This window comes from Onychomys torridus, chromosome 11 (assembly GCF_903995425.1).
Source record: "Onychomys torridus chromosome 11, mOncTor1.1, whole genome shotgun sequence".
Taxonomy (NCBI): domain Eukaryota; kingdom Metazoa; phylum Chordata; class Mammalia; order Rodentia; family Cricetidae; genus Onychomys; species Onychomys torridus.
Genome location: NC_050453.1, coordinates 6,951,805 through 6,967,132, shown reverse-complemented (window position 1 = coordinate 6,967,132; position 15,328 = coordinate 6,951,805). Strand labels below are relative to the sequence as shown.

Below are 15,328 nucleotides of genomic sequence, written 5' to 3'. Positions count from 1 at the left end.
GGAAGAAATTGAACCTCCATCTTTAGACACATTAGATTCCTCAAGATTATTATGCCCAGACCATAAAGAGAGGGGGAGAAATGGCTAATACTGAAAGAGATAAACAAGGAAATATGACAGTTATTGTTCAGTAGTCCCAAAGGCCCATTTCAGATAGAGGGACCAAAAATCATAGTATACTCAACATGTGCAGTCTGAAATGCCTCTTGTCCGTATTACTGGTGTAAGAAACATTAAACACTTGAGACTCATCAGACTTGAGAATTGGAACAGCAAGCTTGGCAGAGGACTCTAGAGTTACATGTTTACTTGCTTTCTTGTTCCTGTGATAAAATAGGTCATATGAAGAAACTTACATGGGGAAGGATTTCATTTGTCTTGCTCTGCAGTTTGATAAGGGAAACAATACATTGTGTCAGAGAGGCATGGTATCATGAGTGTGAGACAGCTTGTCACCTGACAGCCACAGTCAGGAAGCAGAGAGTGCATGGGAATGAGGGCTACCCTAATGACACCCTTCATCCCACAGATTATACCTCATAAAGCTTTCACAGTCTTCTAAAACAGATCTGACAACTGGGGACCAAGTATTCAAACAATGTGTAGGACATTTGACATTCCAACCACAACATTCCAACATTCCCAGGGCCTCCTCAGGCTCAGGGATATATTATAATGAGAAGCGTATTAACTCTGGCCTCAAAAGTCTCCATGGTATTAAACAAACCCTGTTGAAAAGTCTGAAGTTCACAGCCTCTTCTGAGATCCAAGGCACTCTTAACTCCAAGCCTCCAGTGGGGGAGCAGCAATTCCTGCAGCTGCTCATTCATCATCTGAGGCTGACTATGGAATCATTGAGGCTCCAGTGGCCTTGGAGAGTCTCACCCCTCCAGCTCTTTTGTCTATGATACATGTGACCTCTTTTGGACCACCTGCAGATTTCCCCAGTGGGCATCCCATGGTTCTGACATCTCTAACATTCTGAGATATCCATTGCAATCTTCACTATCCCAGCTTCATGCCTCTCAGAGCCTTCTTCAGGGAATCTGACTATGCCTCATATTGCCTGACCTTAGATGCTTTCTGGAACCTCAGCACAAGCCCTCATGAATCCCTCCCTCATACCTTTTTCATATCTGCAAAATTGGTACTACACAGCTTTGGTTGCCAAACTCTAAAGGCAACTTGAGATGCAGCCTGTGCCCATGGAGCATAGTTGCAATGACCTCTGTGTCCTGACCCTAGAGGCAAACACTTCCCTAGGCTCTTTTCAAGTAAGAAATTGCTTCATTGGCATTCAGAGTTCAGGCTGACTCCTTTTGAATGAATTTGTGTTTTAACAAGTTGAAGCCATTAGTTAGCACTATCTTTCGTTGGAGAATGCTGTCAACTGTCTCTGTGTAAAGTGTGAGTTTTCTCCTTAATTACGATAATTACATTAAACATTATGCTTCTTTCTCTGAATCATGATTGCAATTTTACCCTTCCTTCCGTCCCATCTTCATGATGCTGCAGTTTTCACATCCACCTGTGCTAAGTGTTGCTGTCACTGTAGACCTGGGTGAGAGCCACGAGTAGTAACCATGACAGAGCATGAACACTATCCTGCCTAGAACATTGCTCCACTGGAGAAATCAGTCCATTACTTTTTAACTCAGCCTCAATCAAGCTCTCTGGGAATGGACAAAATACAACCAGCTTCTGATCAAGCCCTTATGCCCACCTGAAACTTAGTAAGGCAGGACTTCACACTTCTCGTGGTATTGTTATTCCGAACTCCAACCAAGATGGCACATTCAACTCTACAGACAGTGTCCTAAGTCTTCTCTACCTTGAACTTCCAAATTCTTCATCTTTCCTCTTACAAACATGTCCCAAAGCTTCTTAAGAACTATGTGCTTAGGCCCCTCTCCTTGGTACCATTTTCTGTATTAGTAACTTTAATCATTTCTATGTCAAAATAACTGGCAACATCAATTCAAGAAGTAACATGCTAATTTTCATCTACAGTTTAAGAAAGGATTCAGTCTTTAATAGTGATGACGGCAGGGCACCATGATCATGAAGGAACTGGTTTCATTAGTCCACAGTAAGAAGGCAGAGAATAGACAGTGAGTGGGTCTGAGCATAAAATTTCAAGGCTTGCCTCTAGTCACCCAGTTCTTCTGGTAAAACTATCCTCTGAAGGTTCATCACCTTCTAAAGCCATGCCATCAGCCAGAAACCAAGTGCTCAGATATGGAGCCTATGGGAGACATTTTATATTCAAACCACAGCAGTGAGAAATGGTAAGTACTTGGAGAATAAGACTTGATATCAGCTAATCAAAGGCCATAGGAGGGAAAGGCAGCTGTAATGAACAGTCTGGCAATAAGATAATCTCAAAAAGTGGAGATTGGGGGTTGGAGATTTAACTCAGTAGTAGAGTGAGTTTGGTCCTCAGCTCCAGAAATTTTTTTTTTTTAAAAAAGTGGAGATTGTTGGTAAAGGAGAGATTGCATCAGTGTAATGTGTTAAAGAGGTGGGCAGCAACCTGCTTGCATCTGCATAGGGTAGATTTTAGATTTAGAATCTTGGGTACGGTTCCAAAGATGATGAAGTAATGAGTGGAACTATGCTGGATAGTGAATAAATGAAGTCGAGGTGAAGGGCATTGCACTTGAGGAAGTTAAGTGAAGCCAAATTCAGGGATGAGTCATTATTGAGGATGTTAAAGTTGCCAAAAGGGAGATTAAGATTGAAAGGAAAGCTGAGCCAATGCTGAAGTCATTGAGGAAAGGAGCTGTGTGACATCGGAGGTGGAATAGGGCATTGCTAACTAGGTTTTGCACATAAATTCTTCTAAGTAATAAATTGATATTAATATACTACAGACATTTTCTATCTACATCATATGTGTGTATCATGCAAAATTAATATATATGTAACTACCCCTAATATGTTATCTGCATACCCTTGTTCCAAAACACATAATGACTGACATGGTCATCTGCCTCTATCCTGTTGTTGTTTGTTTTTTTGATTGTTCATTTGTTTGTTTTGTTGTTGTTTTGAAGCATTAGTGCTTGGGGGTTGTGTTTGATGTTCAGATATACACAGCTTTGCCTTATTATTTTTAAAAGCAAATTTTCATAAGCTTGTAATTTTAGGCCCCCATTGGTTTGACAGTTGTGTTGGATTCTTTGATATTTTTAGACATTAGTATATTTCTAAAAAAAAGATAATGGTGGTCCATGTAAGGGGCATCGAGGTCTCTCTCTGGTCTTGTCCATTCATTATTCAACAAATAAAAAGTATTTTCATTAGGCATCTCTCCAATCATGAGATAATATGCTCAGCATGATAGAAAATATCTCTTTGTACTCAAAGGTTTCCATTCTCTTGAAAGGGATAAAAAGTTGGGATAGATGGCAACATAATTTGACTTGTTTTGATAATTATAATAAGGAAAACCAGGAAAGAGGGGAGCCATGACTAATGGTGAGCTGTCTGACTATCAAGGAGACTGCTCAATGGAGGATCAGCCTGGAGGATAAGCAAAGGTCATCCAACAACAAAGGAGGAATTAGACTTCAAGTAGATAAAACAACCCCCTCAGAGACCTCCAAGTGTGAGTTTGTGATGTGAGGGGAACAGAGTTATGTCTGGGGTATGAATGAATGGGAATGGGAAGAAGACAATGGTTAAGCCAATTACTATCTGACTGGCCAGTATTAGATTTCATTTTAAGAGCATTAAGAGGACAATTCAGGACTGGGGTGGGGGCTTATTTTTGTCATTGCTGCTGTTTCCAAAGAATCTGAAGAGAATTCTTGGCTGATGATACAGCTCTCAGGCCCCCTATTCCTAACAATACCCACCCACATAGTCTGTCCTATCACTGTGATTGCTTATTTCTGTCCCTCTACACTCAGCTCTCCCCATTCAGTTCCTTCACGTTTTCTAACAGGCAAAGCTGTAGATAAACAGTAATTCTTGGCTTTCATTCATTACTCTTTCCTGTCTCTCATTCAGATATTTGAATCCCTTCCTACCTACCCCTTTCTACCATCTATCTTTTGCCTCGATTCTCTATTTTCCTTAATAACAAAATCCTTGAAGGGTCACTTTCTTTAACTCCTTTCTCTTATTCCCTCATGACTGAAGGCCTTGGTTCTGGCTAAATCCTCTCCTGCAATGTGCCCTTGCCAGAATCCCTACAGCTTCCATAGCCACTGGCTTCGGGTCTCTGCTTAAAATGTTACCTCAATGAGATGGTCATTGACTCCTGGCTGTCCATCTACCCTGACCCTCCTGACTCTTACTACTATTTTGAGTATTTTAACTTTCCATATTATTTAGCACCAATATTGTTTGTGGTTTTGATTCTCTCTCTCTCTCTCTCTCTCTCTCTCTCTCTCTCTCCCTCCCTCTCTCCCTCCCTCCCAGCCCCCCCCACCGTGTGTGTGTGTGTGTGTGTGTGTGTGTGTGTGTGTGTGTGTGATTTATTTTCATTTTTACTTTTTATTCTTGGACAAGGTCTTACCATATAGGCCAAGCTACCTTGAAACTCACAACCATCTTTTTGTCTCAGCTTCCCAAGTACTGGAACTATGGTATGAGCTACCACACCTGACCATATGAACATTCTTAAGCCCTGATGTACATTAAAGTCATGTTTGTTCTAGTATGCAATGCCTTGGTCATCTACAAACGGAACAGTATTTACAATACAGAGCAGTTGAGGAGAGTTGTATCTCTAACTGGAGGGTTTTACATGGTTGGGTTCTTCTGTTTCAGTCCTGATTCAAGAGTGGTGGTGGTTGAGTGAGAATGGGCTATAGGCTCATTGACTTGAATGACTGGTCACCAGGAAGTGGCACTATTTGGAAGGATTAGGAGATGTGGCCTCATCGGAGGAAGTGTGTCACTTGAGGTGGACTTTGAAGTTTTAAAAAGCCCAAGCCAGACCCAGTGGCTTGCTTTCCTGGTTGCCTGCAGATCTGTATGTAGAACTCTCAACTATTTCTCCAGCCCCATGTCTACCTGCATGTCACCATGTTTCCTGCCATGATGATAATGGGCCAAACACCTGAAACAATTAAAAAGCCCCAGTGAAATGCTTTATTTTATAAAAGTCTCAATGGTCATAGTATCTCTTCATAGTAATATAACACAGACTAAGACAGAGTCATACTCACTGTACCAAATGTGACCCTTCTAATGTGGTCACTTCCTCATCCTGAGCTCTAGTCCTAAAGGTCATAGAAATGGGTGCTTCCCAACCCCAAGAAGAAGACAGCTTGTCACAGCAAAATCCCAACACAGGAAACATTTCCTATCTGTGGCAAATATCCTGGGTGAGTTTAGGAATTGGGTCATCAAAGCCCCATTCAAGGCACAAGGTTTATAGTATACAGGAGAATGGGGAGTTTCACATGTTGGGGAAACCAAGGTGCAGACATAACATAATAACTCACTGGGGCAACTTTGAGATAACAAAGTCCCGGGTGTGAAGGTCACAAATATGAGATGATGTCATCTTTGAACAGGGTGATTTCTTAATTAAGTGAAAACTAGATAGCCAAGTCCCTGCCTTAACAATCTGGATGTACTAGAAAAGGAAACTCCAGTAACTACTGAGTCTCAGTTGTAGCTAACCAAGATGTTCTGCCATGACTAAGACATACTCACAAGTCACTCAGATTTGGACACATGGACCATGACTTCGGGCCACTTGGGAGTTCCTTAAGCTCTGTGCCATTCTTGCTTTTGCCCCTGAAATGGCACAGAATGAAGCCTCTAGCTTTCCTTCCCAGAGAATATAAGGAATTCGAACCTGGGGGAGAGAAGAACGTGAGAAAGTTCACCAAGTCCTTGGAAATCAGGGGCAGCAGAGGAGAGTAATGGTAGACTCTGCCCTCTTAAGCATGGTCTGGCAGAGGAGCCCTGCAGGTAGGCGTCGTTCCTTGAATGATCTTTTCTCACATCACATGTATCATGTACTTTTCTTCTTGCTGTAACAAAACACCTAAAAGCAACAATTTATTGAGGTGGATGGGACACATCAAGTGACAGGTCAGCCAGAGACCCCTGTAAAAAATAAAATTGAATAAAATAAAGATATCAATTGAGGATGATACCTGGAGTCGATACCTGGCCCCCACAAGCTCACACAGGCATGTACTAACCATCCACATACTGACATACACACACACACACACACACACACACACACACACACACACACACACACACAATCTGAGTAAGATATATATCCCTGTGGCTATGACTCCTAGTAACCTACCGTTTCTGGTTTCACCCACACTCACGGTGCCGTTTTGTAAGCTGTGCTGGCTAGACTTCCTTTAATGGTGAACAGTGATGTGGAAGTGTAAGCCAAATCAACCCTCTCTGCCTCCAGTGGCTTTTGGTCCTGGTGCTTCATCACACAATAGTCACCCTGACTAGGACAGAAGATTTCTACAATGTCCATCCAAATGAGGGCTCCCCCGTTCTTCCTCACGCACATTTGTTGAGGCTGCTGTTATCACCTGTTAGTCGTACCATTCTAAGTTGGCCCATCACTTTCAGTGTGTTCTTGCTGTGTTCCTCTGATGACACTGAACGAGGGTGTCTCATGTAGGCATGGCACCATTAGATACTTACCATAGAGGAGTGAGGCTTGGTCAAAAGCATGTCAAGTGTCATCTTAGTGACCTCTTTTGTTCTAAGGCAACACTTGCTATGACATTACTAGATTGCCTTTCTTCTAGTGACCTACATGTTTAACCAATTGATTGTATTTTGCATGAAAATCAGCACTCCTTTCCTGGTTTACTTTTGCTATCAGTATAATGCAAAAGCTATTTGCCTGAATTAGGTTGCATTTCATTAATCTTTTAAACATGAAATTGTAATGGTTCAAGGTTAATGAGATTTAAGAAAATGTGTTACCTAAATCATGACATGTTTCAAAGATGTTTCTCAAAATTACTATTTTTAATATTGTGAAAGTACAAATTATATTTAAAGTTTGTAAACTTGGTCAAAATTTACTTAGATTTCTGAGTGTTTTTATATGTGAAGAATTCAGGGAATTTAAGAATGGAACTGGGGAATTCTAGATTAATGTATTCTCATCAGGGATATGATATTCATTAAGAAAGTAAGCAGGTGTGAAGTACCAAGGAAATTCATGGGAAGGAGAGATTATTCCACTGACTAGGGTAGTGCATGGTTGCCTTTCATACCTAGCTCAACTGTATTGTCATCTCCTTCACTGATTCTATATTCATTGGTTCAGTTATATGCATTCAAAACCTCTTATGGGTCAGATGTGGCATTAGATACTATGGATACAACCTGGCTGCAGTGCTGTGATTGTTGTGCTGGAGGTGTGTACAAAGTGCTGTGGGGGTCAGGCAAGCAGATAGTAGCTGCTGCCTGTCCATAGTGATATTGGGAAGTGTCAGGAACATCTTACAAGGAAAGCATGCCTATGCACTCAACTAGGATGATCTGAAGGTCAAACAATGTTTGACTAGGTAGACAGGAAAAGGGAGTTTCAAAGTCATTGATATAGGCTCTATATTTGCATTTCAAAAACAACTCCTGTTGTCTTCAAAAATAATTTAAATATCTCATTTATTTTTAACAGAGTCTTTGAACTAAGACTAAACCCTGAAAGTGATTTACCTGATCATAGACATTCAAGAAAACAAATTGTTAAAATGAAATAGTCAGATGGAGATTGTTACTGACAAGGGTCCATTTCGATGCAGCCATGTCATTTAAGAGAGAAATACATTTTACTTCTACTGATTTTCATAATTATTGATTCTTATGTTAAACTTTAACAATTCCTAGAGGTCAGAATGAAAGAGAGTAGTGAGCTCTCCTGAGAAATGTATTATGGAGAATAAATTCTCGTTTCTCTCCTTCCCCAGATTTGGGGGTATTCACAGCCCACGAGATTGTACTTGGTGCATGCACACATGTGGGGTGCACAAACAGCTCCCAAGTTGTCCTGCAGACAGCACAGCTTCCACCAGAACAAGTAGATCCCCCGACTTTGGCTGTCCTGGATTCTAGAACTATTCACATCCAGTAAGTAGAGCATCCAGTAAGTAGAGCTCTAGTATCCCGCACATGTAGGTTCACGTAAAAGTCCCAATGAGTTCATTCAGAAGGGCTTGTGACATCAGACTAATTGTATTGTGATTAAATGCATAGAAATGATTAGGCCAGTGGTTCTAGGAACCTCTGATTATCACTTGTCAACTTAATTTCCATTTTGTCTCTAGGCAATCACTGTAAGCTAAATGTGTATGCAACTTCTGTGTGGTTATTGGTAAAAGAAAAATGACCACCTACTTATCCGCTGTCAACTTTTTTCTAGGTGGGGGGTATTTTGCCACAATTTGTAATGACTAGAATAATATACACATATATGTGTGTATATGTGCATATGTTACTTCTTTTTTAAGATTTATTTTATTTGATATATGTGAGTCTTTGCCTCTCTCTCTCCCTCCTCTCTCTCTCTGTCTCTCTCTTTCTCTGTGTGTGTGCCATATATGCCAAGGAAGCTTTATAATGATCAAATCTCCCAAATTAGAGTTGTTGGGAGCCTCCATGTGGCTCCCCTAGAAGAGCACCCAGCCTCATTCCCCTATAGTTCTAGTCAGAGAGGAATATAGCATAAATATGTTTAGATTTTTCTGATATTAGTGGCTTGTTTATATTTGTCATTACATGAGATCTAAAGAGCCGAGTTAAACATAACGATGTCTCTCGGCGTCAATCCATGCTCGCTCATTTTTACTTCTTACCTCCCAGTTTTCTCATCTGTGAACACAATGCTGACACTGAATAAATTCTGGTATGCATTCGAGGTGAAAAGCATCACTGCCTCATGCTGCTGTCCTCATTGTTCTGAGTCTAAGCCCTTGTTCTGGCCCTCATTTGCCTTAAGACAAGCTGTGTTCTTTCTTATCCAAGATTCCCCATCTCCCTGGGTATTTCTCAGCTGAGCTGTCTTCTATCTGTTCCAACGTGAGACCTTCTCATCCCCTAAACACTGCAACCCTCATCTGAAGTGTCCCTCATGCTTGATTCTACCTGCCCAACACCCTTGATCTGGATGTATAACTTCACAGGGCCAAGCAGCCCAGCCCGTTGCCCCAGCCCTTCTAGGTTTCCATGACCACACACTCATTCTGTGTTGGGTTTTTTAGCATTGGCTTGCTCCTCCTCTCACATCCCTCAGAAGTACTCAGCAATTGCATACCTCTTACGTTTTGTCTGATATCCTAAACTCAAGATAAAAAAGAGTATGCACATTTATATATTATTAACTATTTTAATTGACAAGTAACTAAGGGTTGTGGCAATGTCTCAGTAAAAACAGTTATGGTACAGTCATGAACACCTGAGTTCAAATCCCCAGAACCCACATAAAAAAATTTGGTATGATCACACATGCCTGTAACCCCAGCACTGATGAGACACAAAAGGGTGTTTGTTGCTTGCTACTCAGCCAGTCTAGCTTCAGCCAGTCTAGCTTCAGGTTCAGGGAGAGACCTTGTGTAGAGGGAGTAAGACCCAGAGGGATAGCACATCTGAACTCACACACATCTCTGGCCTCTGTGTGTGAGTTGCTGCACAAGTATATGCACAGACTACACACACCACACACACACACACACACACACACACACACACACACACACAGAGAGAGAGAGAGAGAGAGAGAGAGAGAGAGAGAGAGAGAGAGAGAGAGAGAGAGAACAAAATAACAAGTAATTAGAAGTCAAGGACTATGTCACATTTCCCTTAAGGTTCTTAGAATAGGTATTTTATAACTGTGTGTATATTTTTAAGAAACAATCACTTTCAAGCTTTCCATGTAGGTTTTTTTGCAGCAGGATGTATTAAAGTTTAACCAATCCTATATGTCTCTGTATAGACATGAATGAATGAATGTATCTTTTGTTGATTCCCAGGTGGAAACAACCGAGGCAACTGAACGGAATTCTGGAGCACTACATATTATACACTTGGACTCCTACACATAACTCCACAGTGTGGAACATTGTCTACAACAGCACCAGAAACCTCCAGGCTTACCTGCTACAGCACCTTTCCCCCGGGGGTCTATACCTCGTCAAGCTTGGGGTAAGTCAATTCAGCTTCAAACATTTCTCTTCATCCCATATTCCCTCCTTCCCAAACCAAACAAGCAAAATACCAAAATAGCTCCATCCATTAGTATTTCTACTGAAACTTCGCTCCACAACCTGAAGGTGAAGTCTTTGGTTGATTACCTGCATATTTAGTTTGTGTTATTTGAAGGCTAAAATAACCATATGAGTTAGTGGATTTTCCTAGATCTATGTTGAGATGCTCAGAACTAATTTTTTTTTATTATTTTTGTAGGACATTATAATTGTCGAGAGCTTTTTCCAAAATACTTAGGTTAATAAGGTGGTTGCCTGTGGTGCTTGTATTCATTTGAAAAATTCCTCACAGTATGAATTTAGAACTTGTATTTTTAAATGAAGATTTAAATGACCCCAAGATATTCTTGATTGTTATTATTCTGTGATTTATATTAAACTTCTGTCTCAGAAGAGCAGTCACTTGATGAAACCCGAGAATCAACAGTTTAGAGGTTTCCTCAGGAAGATGGTGGTGTTTTTAATGCTAAATGGCACTTCTGTATATGAAGGTCTTTTAAAAGACCTTGATATTGCTGTGGAATTTGTACTCCTATTTTCTTTTGCTTTTTGATGAAATATAATCTTTTTTTTAAGTTTAATAGCACATCTGAAAATAACTGAATATAAACATGAGGTTGTCCCTATTTGTTTTAAACACCCTCTTCATTTTATAGCAATACCTATATGAGGGTATTTGCTTTGATAAATGCCATAGAAAATATTCTGCTCTTGATTATGAATAAATTTACATTTATGTAGACACTGTGTATGCATTCATTTTACTTAACATGCTCGTGAATGCTCAAAATATTATACCATGAGAAAATAAACTGCATCCAACCGCTGTTAAGTGTCTGATTTGACAGCACAAAACAAGGGCGGGCAGGCAGACAATGTGAAAGCCTGTTCTGAAGGGCCCCATGTGCCTCTCTGCTCAGCACAGCATGTGGATTTGGGAAATGACAGTTCGGGTTACTTCTAGTCACATTACTGAAAAGCTAAGAAAGTGTACTAACTCGATTTTCAAAAGCTAATAGTGAAGGCCACGCTGTTTTCAAAAGAGCTGTACACATGAAAACCATGAACAGTCTCCCTTGCTTGGAAGCAACCAAGATTAAACAGAAATTCTTGAAATTTTAAGTTTTATCAAGAGGTAAGTGGCATAAAAACGTTCTGTTCCTAAGGCAATTTTTAGGATGTACTGTGCAGTCATTCAGAATCCATTTTAATATCCCATACTTTATAATTTTGTTACAGTTTGAAAACCAAGTGCAGCTAACTTGGTGGTCTGTTCCCTGGAGTGTTAATTCAGGTTTTACTACTATGTAACCCAAGGCAAGTGTACTAAGGCACATCAGGTTTTGTTTTTTTCAGGACTAAAATTACGACGTTGAACTTAATGGTTTTTAATGTCTTTTTGAGAGCCCTAAAATTCTGTGATGCTAAAAAGGTAACCCCAAATAATTATAATATATGCCAGGTCTTGAGTAATGTTGGTGTTAGAGGTCATAACGACATGGATGTCCTTGTGGCCTAAAGATTAATAAGAAGACAAACTTGCTCATGTTCTTTTTAATTCCACTATATTTATCAGGACAGAAAATATCCTAATGCGTTTTCAAGAAGTATTTAGTGGGTTTTGTTTTGGTTTTTTATTTTATTTTGTTTTGTTTTGGGGGGGTGCTTGTTTAGTTTTTTAACTTAACTCAGTTAAGCAGTAAGTTAAATGAACCATGGAATTTTAGATTCATCCTGGATAATTGAGGGATTATTATATATTTCACAGTTTCAATATAATAACCAGCTATCAAGGACATTGAATACATCGTGGAGAGCAGGTGTTCCACCAAGTGTAGTTGCCTGTATGTATTGTCTTAGAGTGTTGACTAAGTGCTTGGAAACAAGGCACCCTGACAGCAAAGCCCTGAGTGGCCTTTGAAAGAAAGGAAGATACTCCCCAGGCACGGCACAGTAAAGCCACTCTGTGTCACTCATTTAATTTTTGCATTAGACTGGATTATAAGCCTCTGAAGCAGAGAAGTTGGATCTTCCCCATTTCTCTATGCAGAACATTGACAGTACTGGCTGGAGACAAGGAACTACAAAGACAGTTCATGCCAGAATGAGTGAATGACCACTACACACTGTCATAAGCAGTCCAAGACTTCAAATATTTCTACATAATATCCTTTAGAAAGTCAGCATTGGAGATGTGTGCCTCCACAGCCCATGCTCTTTGCTGCAGTCTAGCTGTCTAATATGGTGGTATTCATTGTGAAGTTTGGTAGGTCCCGATAAATGCAGTAAATTAACAATTAGGGAAAGATGCAGGGGTTAAGGTTAATGTTTGAAAATGATAAAATACAGGCAGGGGTCAAGTTTAATATTTGAAAATGTTCACAGCAGTACTAGCTATTTGTCACTTGGTGAATGTTAAATAATGGAAATGGTGAGCTGGAATTGTGTGTGTGTGTGTGTGTGTGTGTGTGCGCGCATGCATGCATGTATGTGTGTGTGTGCACATGCGTGCATGTATGTGTGTGTGTGTGTGTGTGTGTGTGTGTGTGTGTGTGTGATAAGTATGTGACTGTGTCTGGATATTGGGGAAGGAGTGGGTGTGTGCACTTGCCTGTGGGATCTAATGGTCAATGTCAGCTATCTTCTCTCACTCTTGACTCTTTTGAAATGGAGTCTGTCTATGAGCTCCGAGCTCACTGACTGTCTAGACTATCTGGACAGCAAGCTCCAGCGATGCTCTGGCCTCCTTCCCAAAGCACTAGTGTTACATATGTACACCACCAAGCCATCTTTCAACATGGGTGCTGCAGATCTGAACTCAGGTCCTCTTGCTTGCACAGTGGGCACTTTAGTAGATGAGTTATCTCCTGAACCCCAAACTTAACTTCTCAGGAAAAGATTGGTATGTATGGGTAAAGCAATTGTGAGGTGTTGTTTTTTTCTCTCTCTCTCTGTGCTTTTAAACACCACCACAGCCATCTTCATACCCTTGGGTCCTGCTTGTCTGAAAATAAAATACTGGAAATAGAATGCTAGCTTTAGTAGTTCCTAATGGTCACTATTTCAGAGATTGTCGCTGTAATGAAATTACACATGCATTTTATCAAACCACATAAAGCCTCTTCAGATCATAAGTTACTCATCTATTGAAGACACCAACACAATATCCACAACATTGTGAATTTTGTTCCTGAAGGTCTGTAATGGACTAAAAGCTGTAGGAAACAGGTCGAGGCTGCTAACTTTGCTACCTCACAGGCTTTCACGGTCCTTTCTGTGTTATGAAGACATCTTCAATCAACCCAGTTATTTATTTTCCTAAGTCAGAATTCCAATTGGTGTTAGACCAATCAGAGTTTAAGAAGAGCCCTCTAAATGCCCAAACTGAGATAAAGTTGCTGCTATTTCTGTTGTTTCAACAATTCCTTACACCCTGTCTCACTGGCCAGGAAAATAATCTCATGAATTCCCAAGGTGCTTCTTAGGCCACCAGTTTGCACATTTCAGATGACAGAGTCCAGGGGAAAGCCCTCCCAAAGACGATATTGCATTTATTTTAGAAAAAAAAAAATCATCAAATTCTCAAAACAAAGTCGATTTTAGTTTATGTTCTCTTTAGCTAACTGCAACAGGATGTGTCCCATAGCACAGTTTGTCTTTGGAGACGGGTAACAAGGGAATGTTGTCATGTGCATACAAATGAAAAGGAAAATCACAACAACCAGAATTAAAGCCCGTTGTGTCATCAGTTTAACAAGAACACGCCGCCACATGCTTTGAATCTAAGGGGGAATAATCTTAAAATACAAGTGAATATATTCCCTTTCTTTGAGAAATGGGGAGTTCTTCTGACATTAGCTTTGACAGCTCAGATACCTCACATAGCCCTGCTTCCTGAATATTACTGAAACTATAGCATGTAGGTTACATGCATATGTCTTCAGTTTCTTTTTAAATGGTCCATAGCTGGTTCTTGGGTCAGCAGCGGCATACTCTGAAGCATTAGGGGTTGGCCACATGGCTAGCAGTTTCTGCTTGCTTGATGAAAGCTCCATCTTCAAGAGGACAAGAGTTGTTTTTTTACATGCATTTGCATGTTCTATATCTGAAAATTGAGAGAAAACCAGAGTTTAGTTAGGCCCATACCTAATGAAATTGTGGCCCTGGGTGATGATGGCACCCATCTGGAGCATCCTTAAGCTCATGAGGAATTATTCTGAAAATTATTCTGAAGATACAGGCTACTGCTGTCTTCTCTCTCTCTCTCTCTCTCTCTCTCTCTCTCTCTCTCTCTCTCTCTCTCTCTCTCTCTCTTTCCTGTGTGTGTGTGTGTATGCACGTGTAGGTATACATGCATATATATATATATATGTGTGTGTGTGTGTGTGTGTGTGTGTATGTATATGTATGTATGTATATGTATATATATATGTGTGTGTGTGTGTGTGTGTGTGTGTGTGTGTATGTATATCCAACTTGTTATTTGCTTACTTATCCCCACCCTCACTCCCTTTGTGTGTATGCATACATATATGTTGTAAGTGTGAGCATGTGGTAGGGGATGTGTGCTTTCCACCTTATTTTTTGAGATAGAGTCTCTGACTGAACCCAGAGCTTCATCTTTCACATGCTGGCTAGCCAGCGAGCCCTGGTAAGCAAGCTGCTCCCATAACCCCAGCTTCTAGGATACAGGAGAAGTTTGCCATGCTTGTCTGTGGGACCAAACTCAGGCTCTTTCTGCTAGTGACACAGCTGCTTTACTCACTAAGCCATGTCACCAGGGCCACCTGGTTAGTTTTGAAATGGATTCTCCCACTGGTCTGGAGTTCTCTGATGAGGCTGAGCTGGCTGATCAGCAAACCTCTGGAATCCTTCATCTCTGCCTCTGCAGCACTGGGATTGCAAGCTTGAGCTACCACACCTAGCTGTCTTCTGTGGGTTCCTGAGATTGAGTGCAGATTCTTGTGTAAGCGCTTTTCCAACTGCACCATCTGCCCAGCCCCTACTACAGTGTTCTTAGGAAGCAAATGCCACTGTAAGCGGTTGGCTATCTATTGTTGTTTATTATCGTAATGAAAACTCTGTGACCAGTTATAATAATGTAGGAA

General features: G+C 40.6%; 1 protein-coding gene across 2 annotated transcripts in view; it reads left to right on the top strand.

Annotated features, from left to right (window-relative positions):
• Ush2a (usherin) overlaps positions 1-15,328 on the top strand; it is a 701,257-nt gene that overhangs the window by 366,772 nt on the left and 319,157 nt on the right. For both annotated transcript variants that reach the window (XR_004946207.1, XM_036202543.1), the window contains exons 32-33: positions 7,929-8,088; positions 9,987-10,158. Coding sequence is in view for 1 of the 2 variants with exons in the window: in XM_036202543.1 (XP_036058436.1) it covers positions 7,929-8,088; positions 9,987-10,158 (332 nt within the window). In the remaining variant the exon portion in view is untranslated. The remainder of the gene's footprint in view (positions 1-7,928; positions 8,089-9,986; positions 10,159-15,328) is intronic.